This window comes from Akebia trifoliata, chromosome 7 (assembly GCF_017979445.1).
Source record: "Akebia trifoliata isolate Shusen 1 chromosome 7, ASM1797944v1, whole genome shotgun sequence".
Lineage (NCBI taxonomy): Eukaryota > Viridiplantae > Streptophyta > Magnoliopsida > Ranunculales > Lardizabalaceae > Akebia > Akebia trifoliata.
Genome location: NC_141381.1, coordinates 13,497,449 through 13,514,033, shown reverse-complemented (window position 1 = coordinate 13,514,033; position 16,585 = coordinate 13,497,449). Strand labels below are relative to the sequence as shown.

Here is a 16,585-nt window from a genome sequence, read left to right as displayed (position 1 = left end):
CTGTTAAATCACCATTTAGAAAGACATTCTTCACATCAAGTTGGTGAAGGGGCCATGAATGACATGCCGCTAAAGAGATAAGAAGATGAATAGTAGTAAGTTTGACTACAGGGGCAAATGTGGCACCAAAGTCCTGTCCCGGAGTCTGTGTAAATCCCTTAGCAACGAGGCGGGCCTTGTAGCGATCAACAATACTGTCTGCAAGATACTTGACGGTGAAAACCCATTTACAGCCAAGAGTCCGCGCCCCAGAGGGAAGAGAAACAAGTTCCCAGGTATGATTCTTCTACAATGCATCCATCTCACTAGTCATAGCTTTAGTCCACTTAGGATCACGTAAAGCCTCAGATACAGACCGATGAATCCGAATAGAGTCTATGGTGGCAAGATAGGCTCGATAGGAAGGAGAGAGACCCTGATAGGAAACAAACTGGGCAATGTGGTGATCAGTCACCCACCCTCGCTTATCTTTGCGAAGTGCAATAGGTAAGTGAGAGTAAGAAATAGAAGGAACAGGAGTAAATGTAGAAAGTGGTATACCTGAGTTCGAGGAAGAGGGTGGCAAATTTTGAGAGGGGGGAGGGTGCCGAGAGTAAACCTGTAGCGGCGGTGAAGAAGAAGGTGGGGAGAACACGGGTGACGGTAGCACTATAGAGTCCTGCAAAGGAAAAGAGTCCTGCAAAGAAGATGAAACAGGAAAAAAAGGAATATTTTCAAAAAATGTGACATCCAGGGAATGAATAAAACAATGGGTGAGTGGATTATAACATCGATACCCCTTTGACATAGATGAGTAACCCAAGAAAACACAACGAATGGTTTTGTCATCGAGTTTGGTGCGATGAGGAGTTCTATCCTGAACAAAGTAGGTACATCCAAAAACTCTCAGTGTAATGGGGAAGAGAGTGCTATCAGGATGAAGAACATGAAAAGGCACCTGTCCCCCAAAGGTACGGTTAGGAACACGGTTCATTAGAAAAGCAGCAGTAAGAATGGCCATATTTCAATAGGACTTGGGAACATGCATCCCTCGCAGAAGACAACGGATGATGTTCATGAGGTGGCGATTCTTATGTTCCACCACCCTGTTTTGCTCAGGGGTGTATGGGCAAGTTAACTGATGAAGCATACCATGCGCATGAAGATGGGACCGAATCCCATCAGAAATATATTCTCTTCCATTATCGGTCCTAAGAGATTTGACAGTATTGTTGTACTGAGTCTGAATCATTTTTATGAAATTAGCAAAAATAGGGAGCACCTTAGAACGAGAACTTATTAAATAAATTCAAGTACAACGAGAATAGTCATCAATAAATGTAACATAATATCTATGACCATTAAAAGTCGTAACAGGAAAAGGCCCCTAAACATCAGAATGAACTAAGTCAAAAATAGCATTAAAACGATGCATGCGAGGAATATAAGATGTACGTGTGTGTTTAGAAAGCTCACACATAGAGCACTGAAATTTGTGTCCATTACAAGAAGTTTTTAAAGCAGGAAATAATAAACATAAGTGCTGAAAATTAACATGTCCTAAGCGAGCATGCCAAGTCTAAAGTCTGGGAAGAAAAAGTATGATTTCCGGTGAGTGGGAGGACGGAAGCTGGAGCAATAGTAGGTAGAGCGCCAAACAGGTACAACCCATCCTTTTCATACCCTTTGCCAAAAATCCACATCAAAGTCAGGTTCTAAAAGACACAGTAGGTAGGAAAAAATGTTACAGAACAATTTAGAGATTTTGTTATACTACTCACAGACATAAGGTTAAGAGATAGGTGAGGAACATGGAGAACAGGATCAAGAGAAAAATCAGGGGTCAAGGAGATAGTACCCTTGTTGTGAATAGGGGTAAGAAACCCATCAGCAAGGCGAATCTCCTTATGAGTAGTAAGAAAAATGGGAAAAATAAAATGATTAGACTCACCGGTCATGTGATCAGAGGCATCAAAATCAATTACCCAAGTCAGAGGAGCAGAGCCAGACTGAGAGGCATGAAATGCAGAAGAGGTACTTGGAGGTGTGGTAACAGATGCGACTGTTGAGGATGAGGGAGTCTGAGCTTGGAGCTGATCCCGTACAATAGTTGTAATCTACATCTCTAGGTGTTGCAAATCAATAGTTCCAAGGGACGCATGTTCAACAGAAGTAGATTCCACAATAGCAGCACGGGGCTGTCCCCCAGAAGATCTCAACAGGTGAGGATAGAGTTGAAAACAACGGGCCTTCTCATGGCCAATCTTCCCACAGTGGCTATACGTAAGACCATTACCTTTACCACGTCCACGGCTACCACGACCTTGATTCCCGGATACTTGAGTACGGGAGTTAGAAAAATCCGAATTGACTGCGAGAGCCATCTGATCTGTATCTAAAGCAAGGATAATGACAGGAGACTGAATCTGAGAGGGAACGACACGGCTACGACGCTCATCACTATCAATGGTCGCAAATGTCTCAAATAAGGCCGGTAGAGGCGTAGGCGTGGTATTAAGAATTTGAGTCCGCAGTGCTTCAAACTCAGGGCGTAAACCCATGAGGAACTGATATGTCTGATGACGGGCAATTCTCTTGACTACATACTTGGCTGCCTCAGCAGACAACTCAACCATATACTCATAGTGCGAGAGTTCCTCCCAACGAGAGTGAAGAAACCCAAAGTAATCGGCAACACTCTGATTTTCCTGTGTAGCCTGAGCAATATCGTGCTAAAGCTCATCAATTCGGGAGTCATTACGAGCATGTGCATATGTTTGAGTGAGAGCTGTCGACAAAGAAGAGACGGTGTCATGATACATAAACATAGTGTAGATGCATTGCTCCATGGAATTAAATAACCATTCAAGAATGGTGCAATTATCAATTTCCCATTGTTCAAATTTTGGATCAGTGAGTGGTGGCTTAGGAATAACACCTGACAACCAACCAGATTTGCCTCTACTACCCAAATAGAGGTGTACAGACGTAGACCAGGATTGAAAGTTAAGGCCATCTAATGGTGCATTGGTTATACGTTGGATTGAGAAATTTGCCCCAAGAGTTGTGGTAGAATCCTTAGTCTCGTGAGGCGTTGTCATTGCACACTATGAACAGGAAGGAACTTTGGATTGAAGGGAGATCTTCCGTTTGGTATTGTCGAAGGTCAGATAGTGCACAACTGCCTGCTGTCGAACCCCCTTGCTGTTGAAGTTCAAAGAAAAAAAATATTCCTTCTTGTTGCTGTCGTAGAAAGTCACAAAATAATATCTTCATACAACCTTAGAGCTATTGTAGAATTGATCGTAAGGGTCTGGAGACTGATTGGAGGACTGTTTGTAACCTAAATGTTTAATTGCAGGGCTTGAATAGAGCATATAAACGGATCGCAAGGCTCCAATCTTTGTCTGCTGGCGTCGCAGGCTTGTTTAGGACCATATAACCTGATCGCAGGCAGTTTTTAGGGCATAAAACCTGATCGCAGGTTTCCTACTGACCTGTAGATATGATCGCAGGCTTGATTTGGAGCATACGATCTGATCTCAGGCTGTTGCAGGGCATAAAACCTGATCGCAGGTTTGCTAATGAGCTAAAGGTATGGTCGCAGACTTGATTCAGGCCATACAACTTGATCGCAGGCTGTTGCAGGGCGTAAAACCTGATCGCAGGTTTGCTAATGACCTAGAGGTAGGATCACAAACTTGATTCAGGCCATACAACTTGATCGGAGGTTGTTTAGAGCATAAAACCTGATTGCAGGTTTGCTAATGAGCTGTAGGTTTGATTGTAGAATTATTATTATTTTTTTTTAGGAAGAAACGAAGATGAAAGCTTTGATACCAAGAAGAGTTTTAGAAGAGAAAAAACCTTACTCCATAATTAGAGCTTGGCATATATATATATAATCAATAATAAAGGATTAGTCATAAATGCCCTTACAAAGAAATAAATAAAGAAATAAGAAGAAATAAACTAATATTAGTAAAACTAGAACTAACTATTCTAATATTTCCAATAGTTCCGTCCAAAATTGCTTATTCATTTGGACAACTGCTTTAAACAATATTCTTACCCTGGATGACTTATTCGTTGGGGTCTACGCACTCCAAACTTTTGTTTTGTGTGAGAGAGATGGAGAGTCGGGTGAGACATGTGTTGATGCTTTGTTAGTTGGCCCGTGAGGTTTGGATGTATTTCTTCGACCTTTTTGGCGTTTCGGGTGGCCTTCTTTGTTTGGTCAAAGGCCTTTTCGAGTCTTTGTCGGGCTTGGTATCTATGTTCTTGATGACAAAACATATCTTATGGACACTTGCACCATTCGCCATCTGTTGGAGTATTTGGGAAGAAAGGAACCACTGGGTCTTTGAAGGAAAGGAAGCCTTACTAGATAACAATCAAAGGTTCTTTATTCTCTTGGTGTAAAGCCTTTGAAGAGTTAAAGGGTGTCTTCTTTTAGGACTTTATGGGTAGATGAGAGTGGTTTTGTAGATAATCCTGATTGTCCTTGGGTTTTTTTGTTTGTAACACTTCTGTTGGTCATCTCAACCACTTTTAATGAAAATTGCTTTTACCTATAAAAAAATGTTGAGGCAATATTTACATTGGCGTTCAACGTCTTAGAGAGTAGATGGGCAATCTGAATGACTTTATCAAGAGCAATGTTCGTGGTCAGTCAGTGCCTCAAGAGATTGAGGCAATGTTGAAGTAGGCAGTTACGAATGTTCTAAGAGTGAGACTAAGATGATCAATTTGCGCATCAAGAGAGAATGAAACAAGAATGACTTTAGTTGTCAAGACCACTTACAAGAGCAAGACAAAAACAATCTTCTTGATCAGTAGGCGTTTCAAAAGGAGTAAGCTGATAGTGACCTTGGTAGTCAAGAGTGTCTTTGAGAGAGACAAAAATGACTTCTTGGAATAGTTGGCGCTTCAGGGTAGAGCAACACAAGAGCAATCTTAATGATTAACAAGAACCTTAAGATAGAGGTTAAAACTTACAACAACCTTTAAGTGATCTCAATGATTAGTAGGCGTCTCAAGAGATAGTAATGCAATAGGGACTTTGGTAGCCAAGAAAGCTCTCCAATAGTGATATAAAAGCAATATATGTTATCATTAATTGCTTTAAGTGAGAACGATGAAGGCATGACCTTAGTGGTCAAGAATGACTCCACAAGTGAGACAAAAGCTACCGTAGTGATCAACTAGTCTTGAAATCTCGTTTTGAAGCAATATCTTCAATAGGTGAAAAATTGAAATGGTCTTAACCGAAACATTTCAAGACTTTCCAAACTAGTTTGAGATAATATGAAACATTCAATGTTTAGGGGTCAACGTTTCGTTCTGATTTTGACCCCAAAGGGAATGTTCCACCCAAACATTTGGAAACATAATGAAACTGTGAACCATGGTGACAAGTGGGCTTTGCAAGAAAGTGAGGCAATAGAGACCTCAACCATCAATAGCATATCTATCAACAAGACAAAATTTTCATTTTAACTGCTAAGCACTTCAAGAGAGACAGAGAGAGAGAGAGAGAGAGAGAGAGAGAGAAAGGTAAGAGTGCCCTTGGTGTTCCAAAGCGTCTTCACGAGCGAAATGAATGGTATATTAGTGATGAGATATGGTTCTAGAAAGAGTGATGCGATAACGATCTTAGTGGTAAAGAAGAGAGTTTTTACTTTGTCTACAAAGTTTGTGACTAGCTTTGGATACCTAAGAGACATTAGAGGATATCTTTAGAGAATTTCCCATGGAGCTATACTACATCGTAGAAGAAAGGAAGAGAAAATTATCAAGCCAGATTGGTAAAAAATAGGATGTGTGTTCTAGTGAGATGAGAGGAATATTATTTGCTATGGCAGATCAGTACCTAACCTATGTGTTATCAATTTCTTAAATGGAAAAAAAAATCAATTTTTTTTGGCTAAGCAAGCAAGAAATATTTAAAGATGAATAATGTACATAATAAAAAGGGGGCATACCCCTAATAATAGTACATTGGAGATCTGCAATTGGGCGGTCCTGTGAGGTCCTCGATACAATGGCAACCAAGTAAAATAATGTATTTCAGTTGTCAAAATTTACATGCATTCATGTCCAAATCAATCGCAATTTTAAGACCCCCCTTCTATCTATCTTTAGGGTACTTCTTGTCAAACCAAGTTTCCTGATTAAATGGTATCACCAGTCCAAAGTGATATTCTTAGAGATGTAAAGCTTATCAATGTACTCTATTACTGGAAGTGAGGCATCAATGTACCTTTTCATTTCCTTCTCCACTGACTGGTCTGCAATAATGGTTAAAGAATTATATTGAGGTCAGTCTCTAGGAAAATATAAAAAATAAATATATTAGGTTTCTTCTCAAATAGAAAGAATAAGCTGAGACCGGTTTCATTTAGCCTTAATAGAAGTTGCTGCCTTGTTGGAAGTGCATACATTCCGGCAAAAACTGCAGTTCTAATTGCCCATGTGTGGTATGGCGCACACACTTGTGCATAAGCTGTTGAAGCTGCTTCTCTTAGAGAGTATTCACTGAAAGAACAATGTATGTCATCAGAAAAATACAGTAATAATAAGGTTATAGTTGTCACTGATTAAAGAAATATTATTAATATCTTTTTTTCCCGAATAAGCAGGTGGTATCATGGTTTCAAAACTCGTCTGAGACCAAGATGTATCACCCGAGTCGTCTCAGTATCAGGCATGGACGAGACAGATGGACAAGTCAATTTTTGGGACAACCCCACGTTCATTTTTCAAAATTTTGAATGAGATGTCTCAAATGTATTGGAAAACTCGTCCGAGACGACTCAGTATCTGGCATGGACAAGATGAGACGTGAAACCGAGTTTTAAAACCATGGGTGGTATAAGAAAAAAAAATGATAATTACAATGTAGAAAGGGGCATATCTCCTAGGTTACAAGATATGAATCAATGGAAAACCTGCTAGATCACTAACAAAATTACGGTCTGGACACCCTGGTCATAGAAAAAAGAAAAGAAAAAGAGTTCCTTTCCATGACAATGTGATTGATGCTCCATCTAATATTCTTCGGACAGCCCAATTATAAACTCAAAAAGTACAACACTCCTTCCCTTCTCTTTCCTCTCCTATAAAGTCAAACTATACAATTCCGTTCCCCTTCTCCTTCCAATCTCCCCCCAAGGTTCTATTAAATAAAATTTAGAGAACAAGCCAAGCCTGGCCTCTCCTTCGCCAGAAAATTGTCCCAGAAGCAGGCAAGCTGAACTAAAGAGTGGTCGGGCTCTGGCTTGCTAATTGTTTTAGAGGCCTCACTCAACTCAACCGGACTAATAAACATGAAAGTGCATGGTCCAAACTTTGGAGTTAAACCTATAATATGGTTGACATATTTTAATTCCACTTTCAGGATATGGGTTCCAAGTCCATATATATATATAAATCACTGGACACTATGATTTTCTATTCTATTTAAATTGATGACTTATTTGGAATATCTATCTATCAAAGCAAAACCATTTGTCTATTATTAATGTCAACTTAGATAAAGATATTTATTTTTCATGTGCATTATGTCATGGATATTTATGTTATTTTCATTAGATGAAACTGGATCCACAGTTTTAATGGAAAAACAAACACAGCAAGGATATGTGCACTTAAATTTGACTTAACAAGTTAAACAAACTTTAATTGAATGAACAATCAATAATCTCTACTCCTCTGTCAACATTCCACCTATAGACTACTTAGCAAACCCAATCTTTCTCAAACTTATTCCTAAAGACTTTCTAGAGAAACATACCTAAATCTTGTAAGGTTCCCAATGAGGAACACTTCTATTCTTATGGAAATGTGCTTCACGGACTACAAAGTATGTGGAAATTTGCTTCTTTGTTTAGAAGAAGTCATGGAATGACATACATATATCAACTAGAAGGAGATTTTCACCTAAAATGAGTAGGTTATTTAAGCTTTTTAGTAATACAACTTCTAATAAAAGTTGTAACTGTTACATATAATAAAAAAAAATAGAAAAGAAGAAAATAATGGGTTAGAACATACTCTGATGTGAGGAATTGTTGAAATAAAGCTCTGATGAGATCAAGACCTTGCCTAACTCTACGTAAATTACGTGAAAGGCTCCCTGGTTTTCTCACAGTGTCATTTTCGACGTCATAGTCAAGTATATTCTTTAAAGTGTCATAGGTTTTTGATGCCTCCACTAGATCACGCACCTGAACATACCAATTCAAGTATTAGCTTCTTTTTCCAAGTTTAAAGAGACAAACTTATCATCTGTCTAAATTATTTTTCTATACTCCAAATTTCCAACTCAAGGAAAAAATTTAGCCTCAAAAATTAAAAGACCATTATTTTTGAAAATAATACAATTATGCATATATATATCTATATATATATATATATTTAAACCTATGGTAGTTGGAGCTAACCTGCTTAATGCTCAATATTCTTTCTACCACATTATGTCGTAGGAAGAACATAATTCATGTTTTCTAGGTAGTTAAAGAGTCCATCTCTAAGTTTGTCCATTAACCGTAGGGTTTGTAAGCCCATAGAGGAGGGAGGCTTGGGAAGTAGATGTTGAAGGACTGGAACAAGGCATGTCTTATGAAGTTCTTTTGAAATTTAGCTTCGGATCTATATTCCCCTTGGAACAGATGACCTCAAGCTAGATATTGTGGTAACAGTGACACATGAAACAATACCCCCAAGGAGAGATGACTCATGAGCATGGCTAGTAGTTCTCAGAGTTAGAGAAGAAGAAAAGAAACATATGAAAATCATGGTGGGCAAAGGGTACAAAGCTAGGAAGTGGTCGAGTTTGTTGTATGAAGACAAGTTATTTGTATTGAGGTCCATGGGCCTAACTCAACCTTACAAAACAGGTTTGTAAGGTGGGGGTTACCATCACCTTAAATACCTACTGCACAATTCAAGCACCCAGGAGTGATGTGGGACTATTGTTCTAACACCCTCTCTCATGTGGGATCACCACGTGCAAGGCCTGGGAAACACCTCCGCACATCTAGAAACAGTGATCCAGCTCTGATACTATATTGAGGTCCATGGGCCTAACTCAACCTTACAAAACCGGCTTGTAAGGTGAGGGTTGGCGTCACCTCAGGACCGATGTGAGACTATTGTTCTAACAATTTGGATGATTTCAATCCCGGGAAAAATCACCTTCTCAAAATGTGTATTTAGTTATTAGACATAGAAATGATAAGGTAGACTGAGCTAGTAAAAACATTGGAGTTGTTAACTAAAAGCTCATGATCATCGAATACCATTGTAATCATCCTTTACAGATTAAAAGGCGAGACTAATGGTCATTTTTATTTTTCAAATGTTGATTTTTGAACTACATCAGTTTTGGTGTGGGTTGGGTACATGCAGTCGATAGGTGATGGTAATTAACAAGATGCAAGCTCTGAAATCCGTTTGGTTGAGATTGACTCTAATTTCAACTTTTAAAGAGGTGGCCGGCCATTTCTGTGGGTATACAAAGGATATTCGAAATTGAAATCAGTAACAAGTAGGGAGGGTGTGGGGGAAAAGAAACTTGGTAAGAAGAGATGATCCGATTAAATGACAGGCCTGACAAATTGCACTTCAGATGGATCTCTGCTCTAAGGAATCAAGTCAAATCAGACTCAGATGCAGGTATTGTAATGGTGAGAGAAAAATTGAAAGAAATTTAGAAGATAACCAAGAGTTTTTTAAGAACCTCTAAATTTGTCAAGGTTTTAGAAAGAAAACATCTCGAACTTGTCAAAGATTTTAAGAAAATATCTCAAAATAATCCAAAGCGTACATGTGAAGGGCTCTCAATGTCCCAATTTTTTTTTTTAAATTCCTTGGTCCTTGTTAACTTGGAAGTCACATATTATCTCACAAATATAAAAAGCATAAGTTCTTCTGTCCTAATGATCTTGAAATACATGGAAAAATAGAAGAGCATTAATTCCTTGATCCAACTAGACCTGATAACCTACAAGTTGGTTTATGGAAACTAGCAGAATATTTAAAACAAGAACAAAATAATTAAGTAAAAAAAACTCTGAACTAAAATATCTATTAAATGTCATAAAAAAAATATAAGAAAAAGGAAGTGAAAATGTCAACCGTTTTCTTGAATCCTTGCTCAGTAATTTATTTGTGTACCGTTAAGCTAGTCTGAACTAGGGTTACCAAATTTGTTAGTTAAATGCCGAACTATGAGCCGTTCGAACCAAACCAAATTGTGGTACGGTTCACTATGGGTTGTCAAATGCGGCAAACCAAGCTTACTATATTTTACTTCAATTTTTTACAACCTCCCACATCTGGATGGTATTTGAGATATCCCCCTAAAATTTCAAATTAATAGTATAGCCCTGTTCCTTGGTCATTATTAAAAGACTAGTGAAAAATGATCAAATATGCTTGATTTTTTTCTTTTTAAAATCTGTCATCTTCAATCGTTTTTTTTTTTATTTTTTTATTTTACCGTACTCATCACTTTAACCTTCAAATTCCCTCTTCTTTGTCTATCTTTATGAACTGATTTCATTCTCGAGTGGCGAACTACGAATCATTAATCCAAATTGGAATTGAGAGAACCCACAAATCAGGTAACATAGGTCTGAACTATGATCAAATCAACCTTCAATGATTTTTTATATATATAGCATGAACTGATGGACCATGTAGAGCATGTACTGAGCCTCTCATTTGGGTCACGTGGACTGCCGCATGGGTTCAAATGACCCCCCCCCCCCCCTCTCTAGAAAACATTTTCATTTTTTCTTCAAGGTAAGAGTTTGAAAATAGACAGTTGTTAAACTTTCAAATTTAAAATTGAAATCTAACAGTGAAAATATAAATATTTAAAAGGCTTTCTCTCCATTTCTTTCTTATCTCCACTTTTGGAAAGAAAGAAAACCCACTTTTTTTTTTCTCTCCGATTCAACAGTCCAAACAGGTGAAATGGAGTGAAACTCATTTATTTTCTCTTCTCTTCTCCAATCAAAACACAGCCTAAAAGATAAAACTTAAATCCAATGGAATAATTGTGATATAAAAATTAAATTTTAAATTGAATATTCTCAAATATCATTAAAATTATCCTGAAACACAAATAGAGGTAATCTTGTTCTACCTCTAAATTGAAGATGGAAGCAACATGTCATTTTGCCTCCAAATCCAACCAATCGAGAACTAAATTCACTGTTTAGAAATTTGGTAATAAACTCACTGTAAGATTTATCCTTCCTACAAATAAATAATAATAATAATAAAAGATTTATCCAACAAAGTCTTAGTTTATTGGAATGTACTTAGTGATGTGGGATGATGTTTCGTGGAAAACTATTGCTGAGGAAACCTGTTCTAATCTGCATGAAATTTGATTTTACTTCCCAACTCATCTCTTCGTTGGATAACGCTTTTGGACACTCGGAAAAAACACACACACGCACACACACACACACTTTGTTTGATAAGCCTACTTATTGCAATATAAGAGAAACTTACGTGAGGGACGTGTTTCTAACTGCACCCTGAGTTTTGGGTCGGTGTCTTAACAACTCAGTCAGTAAAATCTTTCTTTCTTAATGTGCCCTCTCCTGGATAAAATTGCGAACTCAAATTGTTGAGATTAACAATTCAAGTCGGCAAGATCAGCAAATCAAAATGTTGATCTCGACAATGCGTATTCAAATTTCAAGATAGACAATTATAAAAATATCTGATCTTCTCAATTTAAATTTTGAACTTGATGATTCATGTTCAACTGTCAAGATTGACGATTTATAATTTTTTATCTTGACAATTGTAAGTTTTTGATTTTGATGCCAACAATTTGAACAAAGGTCATCTAGATAAATTGAATGGTTGGGTTGGACAATTTGGATCATGAACTTCAACAATTGAAATGGAGTTAGGAGGCATTAAGAAAGAAAAAGTTCATTAAATAGACCATCAAGTAGCCTCTCGTAGGGTGCATTAAGTACTTTTTCCTAATAATAACAAGGAATCTGTGATTTAACGGAATTTTGATCAATTAATTTCACGTCACCTAACATTGGGTACTTCATATTATTGATTAATTCGGCATTCTGTGAAATCCTGAATTGACTCATCTGAGTAATTTAAAAAAAAAAAATAAGTTGCAACCAAATATGTTATTATGTGTGCAACAAGAGTAGCAACCAAGGAATGTGGTGGCAGTTTACGAACCTTGGCGACGTACTCCAACTCAGCAAATTTGAAAGCAATGCCGAGGCATCCAAAGAGAATGGAGACAAGGGAGCATGCATCTGTGAAAGGGACCAAGCGGAGGTCTTCGAATCCTTTGGTGGTTATAGATTTTGATAGCTCTTCGAAAGCCTCTCCAATGACCGGAAGGGGTTTTGTTTCAGCTGCTAGTGTCTCCTCGTCATCCATGTTTGATGGAGGTGCTACTCGTTTTTTTTTTTTTTATTCTTCAATTTGTTTGTTGGTATCAGGAAAGGCAAAAAAGTAGGGAGTAACAAGGATCGGCCTAGAAATGCCTGGTTTTGTGGGGAAGGATTGGTGGGAGTTTCCCTACGGATGCGGGGGTGGGTCAACTAAGGAACACCAAAGAGTGGGTTATGGTCTAGTGGACAATGTTACCATGGTCGTCTAATTTTCAAAGGTCCCCTACATTTTCACCGAATAATAATAATAATAATGATAATAAGAGAGTTTCTATTGCCATACCAGTTTTGCTAACGCCACCCTAAGATGTGTGCTAATTATGGGATTTTTTCCCAAAAATGTGCACAGCTTATGTCCAAATTTCGTTTTTGGCATTCTGCTCATTTTAATTCCCAAAACATGCTTTTCTAGTGAATTTATCATTTTTGTAATCAACGAATTCGTTGATAAGTTACTAGCGAGAGATCGTTGATAAGGCAAAATTCTTGGTATTTACAAATGAATTCGTAAATTATAAAAGTGATGAATTCACGAATTCGTCGGTTATAAAAGTGACGAATTCATTGAAAATGTATATTTTGAGAATTAAAATGAACAGTGTACCAAAACTATAATTTTGTCATATTAAGCACATGAAATGGAGATTCACCGTTCTAATTATTTGGTGATTTATACATCATTAGCAAAAGTTAGTATGGCAATGGAATCCCTTAATAATAATAATGATGATTGTAGCGAAAAAATCTCGAATGCCGCCGGTTCTTTGAGATTTATCCCCAACAACTGATCTTCATTATTCAAGATGCACATGCACGATTAGAAATCACACAGAAAAATTGTAAGAGAAAATGGAAAAAGGGAGAGAAGATAAGAAGCAAGATTTGCAGCTGGTTCGTCCCAAATCTGGATTATGTCCCTGGGCTTCGTAGAGCCATTCCATTATTCCTGTAGTCATTACAAGATTTACAAAGTCTAGCCTCCTCTACTTTTTAACTCCTCTCTCTAGAGCCCCATCTCTTTTACATAGTAGCTCTCTTTTTATAGATACAAAAGTCAAACCCTAAAAAAGAAAGACAAACCAAATAGGATTCTCTATTAAATCTATTCTTACTTGGAAATAGATTCTCTCTAGTCAATTATGAGACTTATTTTTTACAAAAGATTATAAATAAATTTTAATTCAAAATATACCAATCAAAGCCTCGAGATATAATTAAATCTACCATGTGACCAATATTCGCATTATTTAGGCCACATTTCTAATATCGATTTTACTCTCTATAGTTAGTACCCTCTATTAGATGGAGATTGGTGAGTCTGAGATCCACCTATGAGAATATTATGTTACTCTTGTATTGTCAATTTACTTTATGAAAATCTTGTCCCCTTATTTTCCTTAGTCGAGATGGTGGTCACTCACTTGAGTCGGGCCTTGCACTTAGCCCCCATGTGACTTTTATGTCAAGTTAATTAAAGTAATAAATTCGGTCACGTAGGATTCTTATTGTGGGTGTGAACGATTTATTGGTTTGGTATAATAATTGGTCCCTTTATCCTTTTTATATTTATCCATACTAAAAAATATGGGTTTGATGTATGGAACATGCATCCAAACCAAACATTTTCCCCTTTTGTTGATGTTCATGAATACACACCTCAACCCTTAACCTTTTCATTAATGCACATTAAAATTGATGTCCATACGAAGCACCTAACTTTTTTTTATGCTAAGTTTTACTATTGTTTGCTAATACATTAAGTATGATTTATAGGATAAGCACTCAAATAAAATTTTGTATACTTACCTTCTAGGAGTCAAATCTTCCATTTGTTCATTCTAAAGGCAGTCTATCATTATTAAAATCTCATATAAGACAACTTGCCACTATCAATGTTTTGAAATGGGTTTCTCTTAAAACGTGTTGATGGTGTAATTTGTGCAAAATGCATGATCACGTTGTAACTTGCGATATTCATTGGCTTTATCAAGATCAAAGTTGAGATGTTTGATCACCCAATATGCTCGATACTCAAGTTCTACAAGGAGATAACAAGCTTTACCAAAAATTAATTGATAGAGAGATATCCCTATTGGTGTTTTAAAAGCAATTTGATTAAGTCCATAATGAATCATTTAATCTCAAAGACTAATCTTTCCATGAAGGATTGACTATTTTCTACAAAATGATCTTGATTTCACTGTTAGAAATCTCTACCTGTCCACATGTTTGTGGATGATAAGGTATTACAATTTTATGAGGTATTACCTCATCGATGATGCAAACATTTTATTGTAGAAATGCGTGCCACCATCACTTATGATAACTCATGGAGTACCAAATCTTGATAAAATTGTCTTTTTAACAAAATTGATTATCACCGTGTGATCATTCATTTTACACGCCACAACTCTACCCATTTAAATACACAATCAACCACAATGAAGATATTCTAGAAACCCTAGGAGATAAGAAAGGGTCCCATAAAATCTATGCCCAAAATGTCAAAAATCTTGATGATCAGAATAAGATTTTGAGGTATTTTATTTCTCTTGAAATTTTTTCCTAATTTTTGACATCGATTATAGGATTTGCTAAACTCGTGGGCATCTCAAAAAATGGTTGTCCAGAAAAAATCGCATTGTAAGATTTTTACAGCAGTTTTCTTACCACTGAAGTGCCCTCCGCAAGTATGATTATAACTAAACTCTAAGATATTGGTTTGCTCACAGGTTGGAATACAACGTTTAATAATCTGGTCGGGATAGTACTTGAATAAGTATGATTTGTTCCAAAAAATATCATTTGGCATTCGAAAGGAGACGAAAATTTTCTTGCCTAGTCATTGAGATTAGCAATTGACTTGTAAGTAGGTAGTTGACAATGTCAGCATACTACGAAATATTAAAATTGGAGATTTTCATAAGTTGCTCATTAAGAAAGAATTAAAAAATTGGTAAAGATTCCTTAGACGACTTAGTAACAATCCTAGATAGATGATCAACTACCACATTTTCTACATCTTTTTTATTTTATTTATCTCGGATCTCGATATCAAACTCTTACAAGGAAAAATCAAATAGATTAACCTTGTTTTAGTATTCTTCTTAGATAGAAGGTACTTCAAAGCAGCATGGTCTATTTAAACCATGACTTTCAATCCTATTAGATAGGGATATGATTTATCAACGGCATAGACCACTGCTAGCATTTCCTTCTCTATTGTAGAGTAGTTAAGCTGAACATCACTGAAGGTTTTATTGACGTACTGGATAACGTGAGGATGTTTTTTGATTCATTGACCCAAAACAACGTTTATTGCATAATCTGAAGCATCGCATATAATCTCAAATAGAACATTCTAATTTGGAGGTTGAATGTTGGGTGTAGAGGTTAACTCAGACTTAAGCTTGTTAAACGTGAAAAGTTATGATTCTAAGAAGTTGAAAGGAACATCCTTACCTAAAGTTCACATAAAGGCTTTGAGATCTTCTCGAAATCTTTAATAAATCAATAGTAGGAACCTACATGGTTTAGAAATGACCTAATTTCTTTGACAGTTCTAGGAGATGGTAACTTTTCAATTAAACCTACCTTCGATTTATCTACTTCAATCTCTTTCGTAAAAATAAGGTATCCTAGCAGAATTTCAGATATTACCATAAAATGACATTTTTTCCAATTGAGTACTAGGTTGGCTTCTTTACATTGCACGAGGACTAAAGTCAAGTGATGGAGACATTCCTCAAGATTTGATCCGAATACAGAAAAATTGTCCATTAATACTTCAAGATATCTTTTTATCATGTTTGAAAATATACTCATCATATATTATTGAAAAGTAGTTGGTGCATTGCACAATCCAAAGGGAATGCGGTGGTTTACGAAAGTTTCGAAGGGACACACAAAAATTATTTTCTCCTAATTGATAGGAGCAATGGGTATTTGGTTGCACCTGGAGTAACCATCCAAAAAGTACTAATGAGAATGTCCTACTAGACGCTTTAACATTAGGTCAATGAAAGATAGTGAAAAGTGATCTTTGAAAGTCATTAAGTTGACTTTCCTATAATTAATACACACTCTCCATCTGATTTGAACTCAAGTAGGAATTAACTCATTGTCTTGTTCACTACCACAATGATACCAGA

General features: G+C 36.7%; 2 protein-coding genes across 2 annotated transcripts; both read right to left on the bottom strand.

The window, feature by feature from the left end:
- Positions 1-2,096: 2,096 nt before the first annotated feature.
- On the bottom strand, positions 2,097-3,080 carry LOC147398248 (uncharacterized). The gene is made up of 2 exons (XM_086446685.1): positions 2,787-3,080; positions 2,097-2,696 (listed from the first exon to the last, which is right to left on the bottom strand). The coding sequence occupies exons 1-2, from the start codon at positions 3,078-3,080 to the stop codon at positions 2,097-2,099; spliced, it is 894 nt and encodes a 297-aa protein (XP_086302811.1).
- A 3,082-nt stretch (positions 3,081-6,162) lies between these two features.
- Positions 6,163-12,420, bottom strand: LOC147398247 (Glycolipid transfer protein (GLTP) family protein). The gene is made up of 4 exons (XM_086446684.1): positions 12,214-12,420; positions 8,035-8,207; positions 6,371-6,516; positions 6,163-6,269 (listed from the first exon to the last, which is right to left on the bottom strand). The coding sequence occupies exons 1-4, from the start codon at positions 12,418-12,420 to the stop codon at positions 6,163-6,165; spliced, it is 633 nt and encodes a 210-aa protein (XP_086302810.1).
- Positions 12,421-16,585: the final 4,165 nt, after the last annotated feature.